The 17,425-nt window shown below is 40.1% G+C and overlaps 2 protein-coding genes across 2 annotated transcripts; both read left to right on the top strand.

Moving 5' to 3' along the window:
• Positions 1 to 1,052: 1,052 nt before the first annotated feature.
• etfb (electron transfer flavoprotein subunit beta) lies at positions 1,053 to 5,975 on the top strand. Its single transcript, XM_047598065.1, has 7 exons — positions 1,053 to 1,214; positions 2,634 to 2,792; positions 3,315 to 3,473; positions 3,569 to 3,631; positions 4,283 to 4,441; positions 4,523 to 4,718; positions 5,390 to 5,975. Exons 1-6 carry the CDS (start codon positions 1,161 to 1,163, stop codon positions 4,691 to 4,693), a joined length of 765 nt encoding a protein of 254 aa, XP_047454021.1. The 5' UTR covers positions 1,053 to 1,160; the 3' UTR covers positions 4,694 to 4,718; positions 5,390 to 5,975.
• A 999-nt stretch (positions 5,976 to 6,974) lies between these two features.
• Positions 6,975 to 12,575, top strand: vsig10l (V-set and immunoglobulin domain containing 10 like). The gene is made up of 12 exons (XM_047598062.1): positions 6,975 to 7,204; positions 7,434 to 7,763; positions 8,329 to 8,601; positions 8,688 to 8,948; positions 9,167 to 9,409; positions 9,785 to 10,057; positions 10,840 to 10,932; positions 11,336 to 11,554; positions 11,633 to 11,752; positions 11,836 to 11,876; positions 12,229 to 12,315; positions 12,395 to 12,575. The coding sequence occupies exons 1-12, from the start codon at positions 7,132 to 7,134 to the stop codon at positions 12,467 to 12,469; spliced, it is 2,088 nt and encodes a 695-aa protein (XP_047454018.1). The 5' UTR covers positions 6,975 to 7,131; the 3' UTR covers positions 12,470 to 12,575.
• Positions 12,576 to 17,425: the final 4,850 nt, after the last annotated feature.

The following is a 17,425-nucleotide window of genomic DNA, read 5'->3' as shown; positions in this document are numbered from 1 at the left end:
AAACACTAAGGTAAATAAATAAAAAACAATAGTGAAAAAAAGACAGTTTTAAAGCCATAACAGGTTTGATTTAATATGCACGAGTTACCAGTTACTAGACACATGAGGCTAAAACAGGCAGCCTGACAGCTTCGTGATAGTTCAGGACATAGTGTGTGTGCTGCTGTTCATTTGCAGCAGAGGGGATAAAAGAGTAACACATGGGATCACTACAAAAAAATACATATGTATGCAATTACAAACACGTAGGTAATTACAAAAGTGCACACAGTAGCACTAGTAGATCACTGTGAACTGAAATTTCGTGTAGTTTTCGTTTTCTGTTCCTTCTATTTTTATTATTACATCTGAAGGTCAACGGGAGTACAAGGAAATAAAACCAGCTATGCAGATAATTTGCAGTTATTCATTATTCTTGCTTCTGTACCACATATTGTTGAAGAACAGAACACAAACATGCTTAAAGCCATAAGAAGTAGACTACAGTTTTGTTTTAATCTGCACTGAGTTACCAGTTTACTAGACACATGCAGCTAAAAAGTTACTAATATCTTCGATTTTCAGGATGTAGCATGTGCTGCATCATCACTAATTATAGGACTATTTCACATGCACAATTATAGATACTGTATTATATATTTGTGTGTACACGTGTCATCTATAGCTCCAATGGCCCGTTTGACCCTCATTATGTCCCTTCTGTTCCTTCCATCTACCGTGAACTTTGCTCCACATAAAGCGGAACGTTTCCTACATTGGTCTTGTTTCCAGTACGGATATAAGTGGCACCATATTAAACTCGCAGTCGATTCGTCATAATTCACATATTTTAAGCAGGGTTGTCAATAAGGTAATTAATATTATTGCAATGTATGCGATCTTAGAATATTTCCAACAAAATGGAAGTTAGTTTTTAGCCGTTTTTGAATCATTAAACCGCGGAAGCAAACGATTTTTCTGTTGACTTTAACAACGCGTTCAGCCAATCACTCTGAGGAGCGAACTAAATAGTTTTCTTCTGATTGGCTAGATTGGTAGGTGGAGGCCCTCACAGTCAAATGGTTGCACTGTCAAATAATTCCGACCTCTCACTCCTCCTTGGGTGAAGGTTCATTGCGGTGACTGTCTGTCGTTAGCTGTCTGCTACGCGTTTACCTACAATGTCTGGTCGTGTTCTCGTCGGAGTTAAGCGTGTCATTGACTACGCAGTGAAGGTAATTTTCCTTTGCCCTTTTGGCTAACTCTGTTGCCTCTGCTCCGTTGGCTTTATGTGCTCTACTAATTAAAGCTAGCCCGCTAATGTCAGCTGGTTGTGGCACGGGAGCTACACTACACAACTAAGTGTTTATGTTATAAATGTAACAATATTTAACAAATATCTTTCAGTGCGCGGCTGTGTTCGTATATTACACGGTGCTGCATAGTGCATTACTGAGATCTCTGCAACACCACCATGTATGACTTCTTGCTGGTTACGTTACCTGGGCTGCTGGAGTTTTCAGGTTGTGTAACGTTAACATGTCCTCCCTGGAGTCAGTTTTGGAGCTGTATCCCACCTTGAATCGATGTTTTAGTTACAGGCTTACGATGCAGCCTATCAGCTGCTGTGATACCAGTATTCAGTCGTCCTTCTGGAGATGGAGCACAAACACCATAATCAATAAGCGCTAGCAGCTGTTTCACGTAACAGCAAGTGCACTCCTGCTCCAGCTGCCCTCAGCTGGATCTGTAACGAGTCACTGCTTAGTACTGACACATCCCAGATCGAGCACCTCCTACTTTAAGTTGGTTTGGAAAATGCATTAATCTGGCTGCAGTATTTCAAGAATGCACATTTTAAATTGAAGCTATTCGGTATATGTCAAGATCACTACATGGCCAGGTGGACATCCCCATACCTTTGTGTTTTCATCGTTTCATTGGCAATAGTATGCGTCTTAAATCGATAAAGATGATCCTGCAGTTGGGATACTGTTGTACTGTTACTTCAGCAGAGGGGATAAAATAGTAAATCACGGGATTATGACCAAAAATATGTATGCAAATAAAGATCAGTAGTTTTTAAGCGTGCCTGAATAAGTAAAAATGGTCTACTATGAATTAAATTCTCAAAGATTGACTTATAATTGGACGGTGCATATTGGAATGTTTTGCACAATAATAGGTGTTCAACAGTTTGTGAAACAATGCCTCTCCATAAAGAAATGTTTTCCTCTGAACACATGAACATGAGTTCTGAGTCTTATTGACAAATGTCGGCATCAGGCGTCACTGTTTCCTTTGTGAACGAATGAGGTTAAGTTCCTGCCGCCAGCTTCCAAAGTCTTGTGGGAAGTCTTCCAAGACAAGTGGAGGCCGTTTTAGCATTGATAGTTTGGGGATGAAATAATCACACTGTTCCTTTACATGTGAAACATACATCTGGCAACATAGTGTGTCACCCCACGGGAGAAGAGTATTCTTCTACACCAGAGCCATTATCTGGATTACATACTTTATACCTTACGAGGAGGTTTTGTCTGAAGATGTACTTCCACTGCCTACTTATACATCTGTACTTTTAAGTTTTTGTCTTCTTGACAGTTACTTAATCTAGCCACCCTGTAGTGACCTGCCGTCTTGCTTCTCTGCAGATTCGTGTGAAGCCGGACAACAGTGGCGTGGTGACGGATGGCGTTAAGCACTCAATGAACCCCTTCTGTGAGATCGCTGTTGAAGAGGCGGTCAAGCTGAAGGAGAAGAAGCTCATTAAGGAGGTTGTGGCTGTCAGCTGTGGGCCACAGCAGGCACAGGTGGGTGAGACGGGGCCAGACTCTGTTCCCCTGTCTTGTTAACTAACCAATGTCCCGGAGAAAAACAGTGTGGTTGGTCGGGTTCCAAGGAGTTCTTTCAAGCTGAGCTTCAGCTTTTAATTTAATAATCTTGCGCCAAAAGTAATTATTGTATTGTTTCAGATACAGAATATAACTTTTATGTAAATAACTGGAGATGAGTCATTCAAAACCACTTATACCATGGATAATCAAGCAGTGCAAATTCCTTTTGCTGTAATTTTTTTTTCCTGTACACATCACCAATCTCAGTTGTAGGCCTACTCTTGATTCACTAATATATAACTTTTCTATTGAAATAATTAATATGAGAAAATAAAATAAAGATCATACATTATAGGAACTAGTATGCCCTGCTAGTTATGGAAAAAAAAATATTTTAAAAGGGAAAAATATCATTAGCAGTACCATACCAAACTATGTTGTGTTGAGTAACACATTCAAGATTTTTAATTATTTGACATATATTTCTTCCTCACTCAGGAGACCATCCGTACTGCCCTTGCCATGGGGGCCGATCGTGGCATCCATGTGGAGGTGTCTGGGAAAGACTATGATAATATGGGACCCCTGCAGGTCTCGAAGATCATGGCTGCTTTGGCCAAGAAGGAGGACGCTCAGCTCATCATCCTGGGAAAGCAGGTTAACGATGCAGATTGACTTAATATCCTAAATTATCACCATCTTCTGTCTGCTCTACAGTTACCTTCATTTTATCACTGGTGTTGTTTTTACAGGCCATTGATGATGACTGCAATCAGACTGGCCAGATGACGGCAGCCTTACTGGACTGGCCTCAGGTAAGTTAATTGAAATTATTCTTAACAGGATTGACACTGGCTTTTACTTTAAAATGGTCTGATTAGTTAGATTAACTCAAAGTCTATTACCTGCTGTTTTTCATGTGTGGTGTGGAAGTGCTGATATCAAGAAACATTTGTGCTCACGCAACCTTTTCAATGTTAGCGAAGACTAGAGCTTCAGCGCTCCAACACAGGTTTAAGGCTCTTTGGAGAGATGACCTGCAGCTCTACTAGTTAACCAACAGATGGAGCACTTTGACCAACTATCTCACTGTGTTCAGCAGTTTGATCCACACATTATGAATTAAGTGCAAATAACTACCTAATTTATTTATAATTGTTTATCCATTCTAAGAATGGGCCACATTCCACTTATACCAGTCCTGCTACTTCCTTGGATAGTTGGTAGTGTTGAAAGAGATGTATTATACTTGATAACGTAGTTACAAAGGCCAACCAGCAGATGGAGACATCTCATGACTTGAAGGAATCTTAAATTGTATCTGCTGTGATGTCACAGGATTAGAGATTCCGTGTTTCCCTGGTTTGTTGTCTTGGTTTAAAATATTTCTGGGTAAAAAATATTTAAATTTTTTAAAATAAGTGAGTTTTGTTTTTCAAAGTCTGTGCTGTATTTTCTTTTTGCAGGGTACCTTTGCCTCAGAGGTGTCACTGGAAGGAGACAAGGTTAAGATTGTGAGAGAAATCGATGGTGGCCTGGAAACTATCAAGATCAACACACCGGCCGTGGTGACCGCAGACCTTCGACTCAACACCCCGAGATATGCCACGCTCCCTAACATCATGGTAGTTGGCAGATGATTATGTTACAACATACAAGTTTTTAAATGTCAACTAATCTAAGTTAAATGAAATCTATTCATCCAGAAAGCCAAGAAGAAGAAGATTGCTAACGTGAAGCCTGCAGACTTAGGGGTGGATGTCACATCGCGGTTGGAGGTGGTTAGAGTGGACGAGCCCCCACAGAGGCAGGCGGGAGTGAAGGTGGAGACAGTCGACGACCTGGTGGGCAAACTCAAGGAGGCAGGAAGAGTATAGAGGCTTCAGGAACATAAGCAGATGGGTGAGTAGTAGAAAGAATTCTGTCAAAAGTTTGCACCATTTGCAAAGGTCTACTTTATTTCAGCTAAGGTTAAAGATTATATTGATTAATAATAAATCTGTGGATTCGTTTTTTTCATGTTTTCAAAGTAGTATCATCACATTTGTTATTGTATCAACTAGAAGAGCGATTGCTCATACCAGGTGGAACCAGAGAATGCTTTTACGTGGAAAAGGACTCACATTTTTAGCTTATCTAGAATGATGGCTTGGCAAGCAAGGAGGATTTCAAGTCAGATTCAAAACATTAGATGCTGCAGATCAGTGCCAACATTTTAACCTCAAAGACACTAGTATTACCGGAATAGTTGAAGACTAAAGCTGGGCACAGACTACAGGATTTTTCAGATTTGTCCACAAAATTCAACCCTACCGGCAACTGATGGAGAAACCTTACAGGTTTAGCCCTGATCTGGTAACCTGAGGGTTTACAGATCTGTTCTTGAATACTCCCGAACTGTTGGCATTAGACTCACCACGATTAATATTCAGACATGTTTGATATTAATCTATAAGGACAGAGACGAATCTCTGAGAAGTTTTTCTTTGTGTGTGAAAAGCAAGACCAATTATAGATTTTAATCGTAACTCTTGTCTTAACTTGCCTGTTTACATACTCTCCTCTCCTTGCAGGACTCTAACGAATAGCCAGACTGCGTTACATAAGCACACCCAGAGGACTGGCTTGTGTGTCGCTCTCATCCCTCTGTTTGAGACTGAGGCTTCGGAGAGGAGGAGCACTGAGAGACGTTGTCCTGCAGTCAGACAACCCCAAACTGATCAGCCTCTCCTCAATGTTCATTTTGACTTGCATATGTGTTTATCTGTATCACAAGATCCTGATCGTATGCAATAATTTAAACCCAGAAACGTCCTTTCACTCATGCTGCTGTTGATCTGCATACTAACTTCATTTATATGATGCATTTCAGCTGTAGTCACACTAATACGAAATGCAGTTTTTGTATATGTAATATGTAAATACAGAGCCAAACATGTAGAGGAGATTATGTCATTTAAGGTTAGTGTCATGACTACTGGTAATTTGTATAGTTAATATAACTTTAACAGGGTTTTAGGACTGACTAGACAGTGTCTCTCAGTATGAACAAAGGAAGATGTTCATAAATCAGAATTTTACCGTAAGCGCCTCACTTCTCTGTTGATTGTACAGAACATTACCATGACAATAAAAAAGCCAGTCTTTTTCATATCTACAGTGGTCTCCTCTGGTCGTTTGGCATTTATCTATATATTTAATTTTCACCACAACGTAGATAGCAATGCATGATGTGATTGTCTCCCAGTCTGGTATTTATTTATGTCTGTGTTTACATGGACCACACTGGTCTGGAGTAAAGTATTAAGTATAAGTAGTGTTTGTACCTGTAAAAGAGGTAGTAGTTGACTTTTGTGGAAGTGGTGGTGAGATAAGTGATGAGTTGGAGCGAATGTGTTTCATCCATCTGTATTAGTTATGGTGGAATAAGTAGGAGTGTTCAGGAATGACTGTCAAAGGCCAGACTTCATTCCAGTCAAGAATTTGTAGCTGGGTTTGTAAGACACACAATCCCTGTGTAACCTGACAGACGTTGACCAGTTTGGAACAAAGAACGTAGTAAAACCAAAGTGTTTATATTTGATTTAAAACTATCCTCAGAGCTGTGATTGTGGTCAAAGGTAAATATACTAAATACTGGCTTGAAGAGATTGATATTCATGGATTTGCTTATTTAACAGTATATATGTGAACAGATTAACATTACTTTTCACCTGGTTTTTATAGAAATTCGAGAGATACTTTGGGATGTGAAATTAATTCATTTGGAATTATTCAAGCAAAACTCCAGTCTTACAAATCATTTAAATTTAAAAAGGCTGCTGAGCTTTCTGCTAGCGTGTGAAGATGTTTTTAAACGTACAATAAAGGCTAATTTATAGTACTCACACCGGTGAAAGCCATTGATATTGTGCGCTCGAAAGTCTGGTTCACTCTGTAACAACACCACATACATTTAGACATATGTGGTCTAAATCATCAAATTAAATAAATATATCAAACAGGATATCCCATTTTAACTCGATACACAGCAAAATGTATGTTATTGTCTCCCTAAAATAAAATCAGAAAAGGGAATCAGATGTGTTTTGTGTAATTAGATGAGGGGCGTGGCTTCGCCCATACAATCAGGGCTTTGACTCAGCACAGGTGAGCTCCTCACGTGCCCTGCTGACAGCTGCCGCTCGAGCACACAAGAAGAATCTCAAGTCACTCCAAGGACGTTTTTTCCGTCTGCTGTGTTCTGTTGGAAATATTAGTCGAGCCGACTTTTTACTTTGTTAAAGGCGCCTCTGAAGTGGCACGCATTCCAAAAATGACGAGACTGGAGGAATTTAACAAATACAGCGCAGTATTTCTTGCCATTTTATTTTACTTTTCTTTTCAAGGTGAGGTTAAAACTTACAGGTTTCAGCTTACAAATGTGTCTGACAATTTTCAAGAAAAGACATTATAAGAATATATTGGTAACGTTAACAGTATTCACACTTGAACCTTTTTTTTTTGTGATAATTTGAGTAGAAACAAACATACTAATAGATACACCTAAAAGAGATTTGTAGAATTGGGAAATTCCTATTTTGTCTTTGAAGTAATTGCATTTCTCCATCCTGACAGGTGCCCGCTCTCAGCTGGTGGTTTCCCCTGCTGGTCCTGCTCTGGTGAACGCATTAGTTGGCAGCAATGTGACTCTGGCCGTGTCCTTTAGTGGTGCGCCTGACCCAGGCCTCGTCTGGCTTATGGGAGGTTTACCTGTCGCCACGTGGAAAATCAACTCTGTTGCAGCTCCAGAAATAGCTCAAAACCGCAGGGACGTGATCAGGGTTGAGGAAAATGGGTCCCTTACCTTTGTTAATGTGACACTTGCCTATACTGAGAGATACACCATTGAAATGACAAAGCCTGGACTGGAAAAAGCTTCAACTAACTTCACACTGAAAATATTTGGTCAGTATCAGTATTTGTTGTTGCAGTTATGGGAAGTAATAATGTGGTTTAAACTTTTTTTCCTGACATGTCTGCTGTGATGAATACCCACATTTTATTCAGAAGTGTGAAAATTAATTAATGCTTTAAAATAAGAGACTCCTCAAAATACCTAAAATGTAGATCCAAATTTTAAGTCAAACCTTACAGCTGCTGCAATATGTGTTCCATCTTACCTTAATCCTGGATGTAATGTACCAACTAATATTTAATGATAGAAATATCACCATTAATTATACAGATTATACAAGAGTAAGACTTGGAATCCTTCCCAGCTTTGTGGCTCCTATTAGGAAAAAAATGGAGGGCTGACCTCTATAAGTTTATCAGTTTATCTTTTCAATTAAATAACAGATTTTCCCTTTAATAAAAATGTTTCAGTGATACATTTCAAATGAAATGCATTCCAAAAATACATGTTTAGTTCTGTGTTTGTGTGTGAGTGATACGTGATATACCATGACTTGGATGGCTGAGAGTGTTCATAGAAACCTGTTCTAATACCCCTCCTTGTTTTTGTTCACAGAAACCCTCCCGAATGTGACTCTGAGCTCACAGCCGGAGTTTGCCAAAGAGGGAACTGACCGGTTCATGCTGCACTACAGTGTGCCGCAAGATGTTGTTGAGCAACAGACGTGGCTCTTCAACGGCAAGGAAATTAAAAACAACTCGCACTATTTGGTGGAGCAAGGGAGGCTTGTTATCCTCAGACCAAACCGAAGTGACACAGGACAGTACACACTGCTGATCGCAAACCCTTTCAGCCGTGCAACAGCTCAGAAGAATGTTAGTGTGCTGTGTAAGGAGAACAACTTTAAATGTCTGTCTAGACCTCTGTTTGTTCCTTCCATGGTGTTACAACTCTCTACACTCCTTCTGTTATAGATGGACCAGATGAGCCTATACTGGAGGCCAGGCCAGCTAAGCTTTTCTACATACCAGGCGACTCTGTGATCCTCTCCTGTCAGGCTGACGGATTCCCAAAGCCAACTCCTAAGTGGCTGTTAGGTGATCGCATCCTTTCCACCAAGGACGTCCTGAGTCTAGAAAATGTACAGACCAGTGAAGGAGGTGTTTATACATGTATACTGGTCAATGAGCAGACTGAAGAGGAGCGTCAAAACAACCTGACTTTAAATGTTTATGGTATGTTCATAATAATTTTACATGCCTCCTAATTTTAGAAATTATTCTCAGTTTTATGATTTGCACAACAGTTTTGAATTCAGAGTTCCCCATCTTTAAGTCTGAAAAAGTCTCCATGACAATGTTCATATTTGTCTAAATAATATAAATAAATAAGCACAACAAACGACATGAATACCACGTAAATAATGAAAAAGTAAACTTTTGTTTTGGGACAGAGAAGCCGCCGGGCAAACCGCTGTGCTCCGTGCACTCTGTGAATGACGTCAAACTGCAGTATCGCTGTGGATGGATGGGGGGGACCCCACAGGCTCGGCTGTCTTTCCCAGCACTGAGTAACGCCAGCAGTGGAGAAGGAAACTTCAGTCTGACTGTCAATGCCTCAGATAACTTGAACCGAAAAACTATCAAGTGCATGGCAGACCACCCAGTCCAACAGAATCAGTGCAACATTACAGCAAGTAAGTTCAATTAGCAGAGATCATCTGCAAGTTATGGGAATTTATTGAAATAAGAACAACACTGTGATGACGTTGCGATAAATTTAGAGAATCTCTCAAAATGTAGCCAAATGGATCGTTGGACAGGAGTTGTGAAGATGAAATTGAGAACATGAGAGCTGTTTTCATAGCTTGGGAGTGACGGACAGAACGGAGCAAACTGACTCTAGAAAAGCAGATATGGGAGATGTGAACTTCTGGCTCATTTTAGTTTGATTTTTCATTATGGATAATAAACCATAGGATTTGTAACTGTCATTCAGAAAAATAAGTAATTCATAACCTGCCTCTGTGACTGAAGCAGCCAGCTCTGAACAAGAACACTATTTCCTGCAGGTAGTCCAGTTGTGTTTCCTCCAGCTGTGAGAACAACACTTGAGGGCAAAATGGTGGTCACTATCCACTGTATGAATGAGGCCTCGCCTATGGCTGTGGTGTCATGGTACAGAGGCAATGTTTCTGTCACCAACGGGACAATGCACCAGGTCAGCAGCAGCACCACACAACTTGAGATCCGTCATTTCAACGTCAGCTACATACTCCTCCAAAACTACACCTGCATTGGCAGTAACCCACTGGGCAGTCAGACGAGGGAGATTCAACTACAAGGTAAGTGAATAAACCAGATCCTATCAACAGCTTTTAATTTGTCACAGTGAGAGTTTCTGTTTACATGTACATAAAGCCTTTTATATGTGAACCATTGGGCTCAGATGTTAGTACTTGAGCTGAATAACCAATATGGAAAGATTGTCAGCAACATTAGCATAGTATTGAAAGTCAAATAAAGAGTTGGTGAGAATGGATTGAATAGAAAATAAATCTGTGTTGACAGGTTAAAAGCAATCTTTGAAAAAATATAAATTCCCCGGTTTCCTTTTATTTACTCTTTGTAAGGTTTTCTGGCTTGTTTTGTCTTAGATAGATGTTTGGGTTTTGGACTGGCTATAAAAAGCATCAAGATAGGAGAGTTTAGAAAATAGAGATGGGAATGTTTCACTTCATTAAACATGGGAAGTATTGAATGTATAATGAAAGCATTCATTAATTACACCCCTGTACTTCAGACTGAAAGCTTTACTGAACATTTTGAAATAGTGATGCTTAAGTAAAATATGTGGCTAGTCCTTCACCTGCTTCTACACAGAACAGTGCACTGATTATTTGTGTCACATTTAAATGCTGTAAGGATTCTGCTGGCTTCAGCTTCTAATGTGGACTTCAACCAAAACCCGAAGGCACAATGGGCCCTCAGAAAGAGGGCTAAGTAATACCTGAGACTGCTGTTTCCATTTAAACAAAGCTCTCCAGTCTTGGAATACCCTCATCCTCTCTCTTTTCTGTGCCCTCTGGGTCTTTTGCTCGCTCACAATCCCCCCCTCTCTCTTCAGGGCCGTCAATCTCGGATTTCAGCTTGTTCCCTAATCAAGATGGAACCGTCATCACTTTGACTTGGGAGGTCCCGCCTACCTCTGTTGTTACAGGTAAGCAGCCCTGCAGAGCTCCAGGCTGTCTATCAACACACAAACACAACCTTCTTGTATTGAATTTGTGCGCCTAAGCAGAAATCCTTGGGAACAGTACTGAAAACAAAAACTCAACGGAGAAGATGAGGGTGTAAATATTGTGTCATGTGTGAAGCCACGGGATGAGCAAGGCTGTGTTTTCAGAAAATATATTTCGAGAACAAAACCACTGTGGAAAGCACATGCCAGCAATTATTATGTCCCCTATTTTTGATATCTTGATTAGTGTATGTAATAATGCGAGACTGTTTTCCTATTGATATGTGCCTACAGTACTGACCAGCTCAGCCTTGGTCTGTATACTACCTGCCTGACTGGTTAACTCTTGTGCTCTGAACCAGAATTGTGCGCTTTTCCACAGGTTTTAACATCCAAATGAAAGGACCAGACCTGCTGAGCAAATATTCTACATACACTAAAGCAAGCTCGGACAAATTCCGCACCATCCAGGTGAAACCTGGTTCTGCCAGGAGTACGGACGTCTTTCCGCTCGAACCCGACTTGACCTACAGGTTTCGGGTCATTCCCAAAGCTCATCAGACACAAGGAGAGCCGTCTACAGTCCACAGAATTGGTCCAGGTATGGAAAATGTGGTGTGTGTTTAAAGCATGACATTTCTAATCGCAGAGGATCCACAGTCTGTCCTGTTGATGTTAGGTGAAGGACTGAGCGGCCCTGCCATTGCTGGCATTGCAGCTGGAATTCCCTGCAGCCTTCTCTTCCTGCTCCTGCTGGGTGGCCTCATTTACCTCTGCATTTACTGCAGCAAGAATAAAAGTACGGGAAGTTGATACATATTTCAAACGCAGTTATATATTTTCTTTACTTTATTTGATAAATCTCTTTTCTTCACTCTGTAGATCATCACACAAGATATCCAGTTTCCAGAGCGGTGGAGAAGGTTTGAGTCAATTCACTGGTCAACATAAAATGAATTAGGGAATTTGTTTGTACACATTAAGTTACACAGACTTGCTAGACTGGCGGCTCGTTGCCTTCTAGATACAGTGAGCTGCCAAGCAGTAGTGTTCTGATGACTTGCAGCTAATGTAATGCAGTTTGAACACCAAGCATTTTGTGCACAAGACTCCCTATGTTGTCACCACGAGCTCATGATTTCTATTTGAATGCAGCATGTAAGATGTATAGTGTACCCTACTTGGATCATACTACTGTTTTAATTCGGTTTCACGTTCCCCAATGATTTCTCTTCCTTTGGTTTGTTGATTTAGTTCATTTTGTTTCACTCACAGGCAAAAACAACCCAGCCTGACACATCTCCTCATAACCTGCTGACAGGAGGGCTGAAGTCTCCACCTGACTACAACCGATTACAGCAGGTACACTTTCCATTAACAGACATACACACTGAAAACCTGCTTCCTTTTTCCTGAAAATGAACTATCTCCTCTTTTTCAGACTCCCTCTGAACGATCTGTGGCTCTGCCCTCATTTATTCCTGCGCCACCTGTCAGAGTTGCTACAACGGTCTAGACTTTAACTTTAATTTGTTTTAAAGTGTATATTCATTTGTTTTGATTGAAAAGGATGGATTTTTTATGTTCCATTTTAAATAAAAATATATGTGTATTAGATATTATATATTTTTTACTTCTTTACTATAACACTTCTTGTGACAATATTGTATTTTATTTATAAATCAAAGTATATTATCAAAGTATATTTCCAATCAAGGCTGAAATCATGGTTTTGATGTCCCTGCTCACTCAGTGACTCGAGGGGAGAAGTACTCAAACTTCTACAAATGTCACATTTTATGGTTGACGCATTCATCAGTGGGGTGATTTTTTTTTATTTTAGGGTGTAATAAACACCTATTTTCTTTCTTTTTCTGCTATTTATTACCAAAAAGGTCAATTGCTCAATTTTAAACTTGAGATAAAAACTACATCACGTCTTTAAAACAGTGTAACCACCGAATCCCTGTTTTTCAAATAAATGGTTTATAATTACAATTAATTAAAATTAGCTTAGTGTTTCTGATATTTTGCATGTATGAATTAAAAAGTGTGTGTCTGACTGCTGAGGCTACAGTCCTCTCTGCAGGTGGCCCCTGGTGCAAATCCCGCACTGGTCGCCCTTCCCTGCATGTCACTGGCCCCTCTCTACCTCCCTGTTTCCTCTCCATCTCTACTACACTTTTAAATAAAGACAAAAAAATGCCCCAAAATATACTTTAAAAAAAAAAAGTGTGTGTCTAACACATTTGCCTCTGAACTGTGGCCAGTGATTTAAAACCCATGACTGCATGAAGGTGCTGAGTTGCAATTACTCTTAGTAAATTTACAAAAAATATGAAATGCCACAAATTCTAACTTGGTGGCCAATCCCTCAAAAAGCTGAACCATGTCCAGTCTGTCACCACTCATGTTATTTAGCTACTTGTGCCTTCATTGGCTTTCTGTTTTCAGTGGGATGATATCCTGGAGAGCCAGGCATCAAGACATTGTCAATTTTTTTTTTTTACCTATTCTCCTTAAAATCACCCGAATACAAACGGATGTCCTGATCCATATTACTACTGTCTAAAACTGCAAATAATATAGAAGAAAACAATGCCTTAATCCAATGCAGTAACAATTTTTTATTTAACAGCTGCTTGAAACTCTGAAATCTGTCTGCAATATGCTAACAGATTTGCCTTTTTGTTAAACACTTCCATCACTGTGCTTTAAAATTAGTTTTCTATATGCACTGTAGATGGTGCTATGAGGCAGCACCAAAGACACCGCTGCATTGTTCATTCAAGGCAGCTGTTGAGGGCACATGAAACTTGAAATAATTGAATAAATATAGATGGTAACATTTTCCTGTTCTGAATCTGCATGTTCTCAAACTGACTATCATATGTTCAATAACTATGTAAATCTCTTGGCGATTACAGAACGCAGGAATTAAGCCAAACCGACAGCTCAGTGTTAAAAAGGACTGCTATCTGGGGATTTTAAAGATCTGTCTGCATCTTTGTAGTAAAACATTTAGAATTTGAATAAGATTCATTTGAAAAACATGGTTTCATATCTTAAGCTGCAAAGGTTCATTTTGAGGAAGTCACTTAAACTGAGCAAGAGCTCATGCTAATTGGGCAAGGGTTGTGGTGCAGACAATGTCTGTCTGGCTTTTAACAAATATGTCAACCATGTGTGCCAAAAGTGATTCCCCACAATTTCCATTTTGTTACTTAGCCTGTGTGTCTTTTCTCCTTTTATATCCAATCCCCTCTCTGTCAAGTCTCTGTCTGGAGAAAACAGCAGCTCAAGTTGTTGTCACTGAATGTGCCACTGGCGAAAACAACATCCCATTTAGTTCCTGTAGAGCAATATATTGGGCGGAATCTTCACAGCACTTTCACGCTTCATAGTCAACATCTGAGAACTTAGCGAAAACTGCACTTCACATCAAACTTGCGAATACTCCCTGAAGCGTTTCATAAGAGTTTTTCTAATTCTTATGGTCTGTTTCCACATGCAAATATTGACGACGATGTGTGTTTACAATTTCCATTCCTTTTTAAAAGAGGCCAGCCCTTTCTGCCAAGCAGATCACATTATTTCCAGTCAGACATCATCCACGCCTACAACGGCATCATCACAGTCTCTCAGTTTCCTGTAAATAATATGCCACAATCTGTCTCTAAACGCTGATGCATGCTTTTATTTCCAGTTGAACTGACTATTGTAATGCTCTCCTTTCTGGTCTTCCCATAAAAAACATATACCTTTACAATTACTTCAAAACTCAGCGGCACATGTGCTGACAAAGACCAGAAAGAGAGAGCATATTACACCTGTTTTAAGATCGCCACATTGACTCCCCGTGTGTTTCAGGATTGATTTTAAGCTTCTTTTATTGGTTTATAAAAGTCTCAATGGTCTTGGTTCCTCATATTTATCAGATCTGCTTTTACCGTATCGGCCTCTTGAGCCCTGAGGTCCTCTGGTAGCGGCCTTCTAGTGGTTCCTAGAGTTAAGACAAAGAAGTATGATGTGGCATCTTTTCAGTTTTATGGCCCACATCTATGGAACAGACTGCTGTAGGACCTCAGGGCTGCACAGAGTGTTGGTATTTTTAAAAAGAGACTCAAGACCCACCTTTTTAGTGTAGCTTTTTGTCACTCTTAAGTGTCTATTTTAGCTTGATTTATGTACGTTGGACTAACACTCTATCTATTTAGGCAATTTATGTATTTAATGTTTTTATTGGTCTATCCAGCGTATATCTTTATTAACTTATTTAATTTTAATTACTTACTCTTGTTATGTATATATTATTGTTGTTGTTTAATTTTTTACTCCAACTCTAGTGTTTCCTCACTGAGGACCGTCCTCTCTGGGAGCTGTGATATGGGGGGCCCGGTCACTGCTGTGGTTGTGGCATGGACTCCTCCTTCTGCCTGGACCGGGGTTGTCCCTGATGTGTTGATGTGATTGACTCCTAGTGTGGATGGTCCTGTGATGGCGTCTCCTCACTAGTCCATCTATGCTCAGTCATGTCACTCATTTTATCCGTGCACTTTACATCCCTGGGCTCCTTTGTGTGTGTGCATGTGTTTGTGTGGGTGTGTGTGCATGTGTTTGTGTGCGTGGGAGTGGGAAGTGGGAGGTTTCTGTGAGCTTGTTTAATATTTTTTGTTCAATGTGTAAAGCACCTTGGGTTGCAATACATTTGTATGAAAGGTGCTATATAAATAAAGTTGATTTTATTTGATTTGATTAAACATTTAAGATATTAACGAGCAAATGGAGCCCAATCATAACAACTCAAATCTTTGTGAGAACATTAAACTGAGAGATGCTCATTTCCGACTCACACAGCATGAAGAGAAATCCCAGCTTCGCTTCTTCCAAAATGCTCACAGAATTCGATGCCAGCTGGGATATGCTCCAGCAACCCACGTGTGAGGATGAAGTGGTATGGAAGATGAGATGAGATGAGGGCAGGTAAAGTAGGTAGGGCGGGTTGTCCATGAACCGAAGGGTTAGCGGTTCAATCCCCCATATGCTGAAGTGTCCTTGAGCAAGACACTGAACCTCCAGTTGCTCCGAGTGCAACTGGCACTGGTGTGTGAATGTGTGTGCTTGTGTGAGCGAATGGGTGAATGTGTCTCTTACTGTAAAAGCGCTTTGAGTACCTTTGAGTAGGTAGAAAAACGAGAGCAAGACCAAGATGAAATTCCACACCTACACATTAAATTTTTTATTTTTATTTTATTTTGTAGGAGGGTGGACAAAAGCTGTCTGTCTGTCTGTGCATACGCACGCTTTCCACTTCATTAGATACACTAGTGGATGGTATAGCGGGTAGTCCCCCCCCCTTGAGGATTAACTTTTCGCTCCCCTGAACACACCACACGCCGAAGAGTGCTTGAGCAAGACGGTGCAACACAATTCAGTGCCTTGCTCCTAGTGCTTGGCACTGCTGTGAGTGAATGGGTAGATGTGTCAGTGTGATTGTAAAGCGCTCCGAGTACCACTGAGCAGAAAAGCGCTATATAAATACAATATATAAATACGTTAGAAAACGAATGCATTGTAGGAAGACCATCTTGCACTACAACGCCGTTTCATGAAGAGGTTGAAGGTTTTCAACATTTGCTTAAAGTAACTGAGACAGACGTTGATTCAACTGTTTCCATTTTGTAATAACTAATTATTTTGTGTTGTGCTTGCAAGCGGGTGTTTCCATTATTCTGACACCCTAATTTAAGTAGTTTTATGTCAGTCCAGCACCACAAATTGCATCCTCACACAGTTGAATTACCACCTTTCTCACACCGTATCAACATAAACTGAACGTTTAAAGAGACAGAGACAATAACATAGACAGTTTTTTTTTTTTTTTGAATAGATTAATGCCTGAGAGGTTAAAAGGGAACTGACATCATAGTGTCCTTGGATTGGACTGACAATGGCAGGTAAATGCTTATAGCACTGTTTATTGCTGGACTGGACTACAGCATAGCATGGTGGGCTGCAATACAATAATATATATAGACCTTTGTAGAAGTAGATTTTGTGGAAGATTATACAAGACTTATGTCTAGATGTTGTACAAGAGAACACAGGCAAACTAGAGAGGAAAACAATGAGGCAGCAATAGGGTTCAGGAGATGGGATTTTTGCAAATGCAATTTATGTACCCTAGGTGAAGTGATATAGATCCTGGGTTGCATTACATTTGAGAAGTGAACCGAACATAGTGGGTACTTTGTGTAGTGAGTGAGGCCATTAAGTATAGTAAATACACAGTAGGTGTCATATATTTTTTTAAGATATTCAAATGACCTTTGCAGCATGGTTCAGCCTTTTACTGTCAGTGCAAACTTTCCACAACATCTTTACATATTCAGGGTGAACATGTCTACACGCGCTGTGTTTTTTTGGGTCATATCTCTGTGGGCTTGCATGTGTCATAGTGACCACGCCCTCG

Source organism: Mugil cephalus, chromosome 11 (genome assembly GCF_022458985.1).
Source record: "Mugil cephalus isolate CIBA_MC_2020 chromosome 11, CIBA_Mcephalus_1.1, whole genome shotgun sequence".
NCBI classification, from domain to species: Eukaryota; Metazoa; Chordata; class Actinopteri; order Mugiliformes; family Mugilidae; genus Mugil; species Mugil cephalus.
Note: the sequence above shows the minus strand (reverse complement) of the source record. Positions and strands in the feature narration are given on the sequence as shown.

Excerpts from the sequence above, each read along its gene's own strand:
- etfb (XM_047598065.1), top strand. The coding sequence starts at position 1,161 with ATGTCTGGTCGTGTTCTCGTCGGAGTTAAGCGTGTCATTGACTACGCA. Across the intron at positions 1,215-2,633 it reads TCATTGACTACGCAGTGAAG|ATTCGTGTGAAGCCGGACAA; the intron begins GTAATTTTCCTT and ends GCTTCTCTGCAG. Across the intron at positions 3,632-4,282 it reads CCTTACTGGACTGGCCTCAG|GGTACCTTTGCCTCAGAGGT; the intron begins GTAAGTTAATTG and ends TTCTTTTTGCAG.
- vsig10l (XM_047598062.1), top strand. The coding sequence starts at position 7,132 with ATGACGAGACTGGAGGAATTTAACAAATACAGCGCAGTATTTCTTGCC. Across the intron at positions 10,058-10,839 it reads GAGGGAGATTCAACTACAAG|GGCCGTCAATCTCGGATTTC; the intron begins GTAAGTGAATAA and ends CTCTCTCTTCAG. Across the intron at positions 11,555-11,632 it reads AGTCCACAGAATTGGTCCAG|GTGAAGGACTGAGCGGCCCT; the intron begins GTATGGAAAATG and ends TGTTGATGTTAG.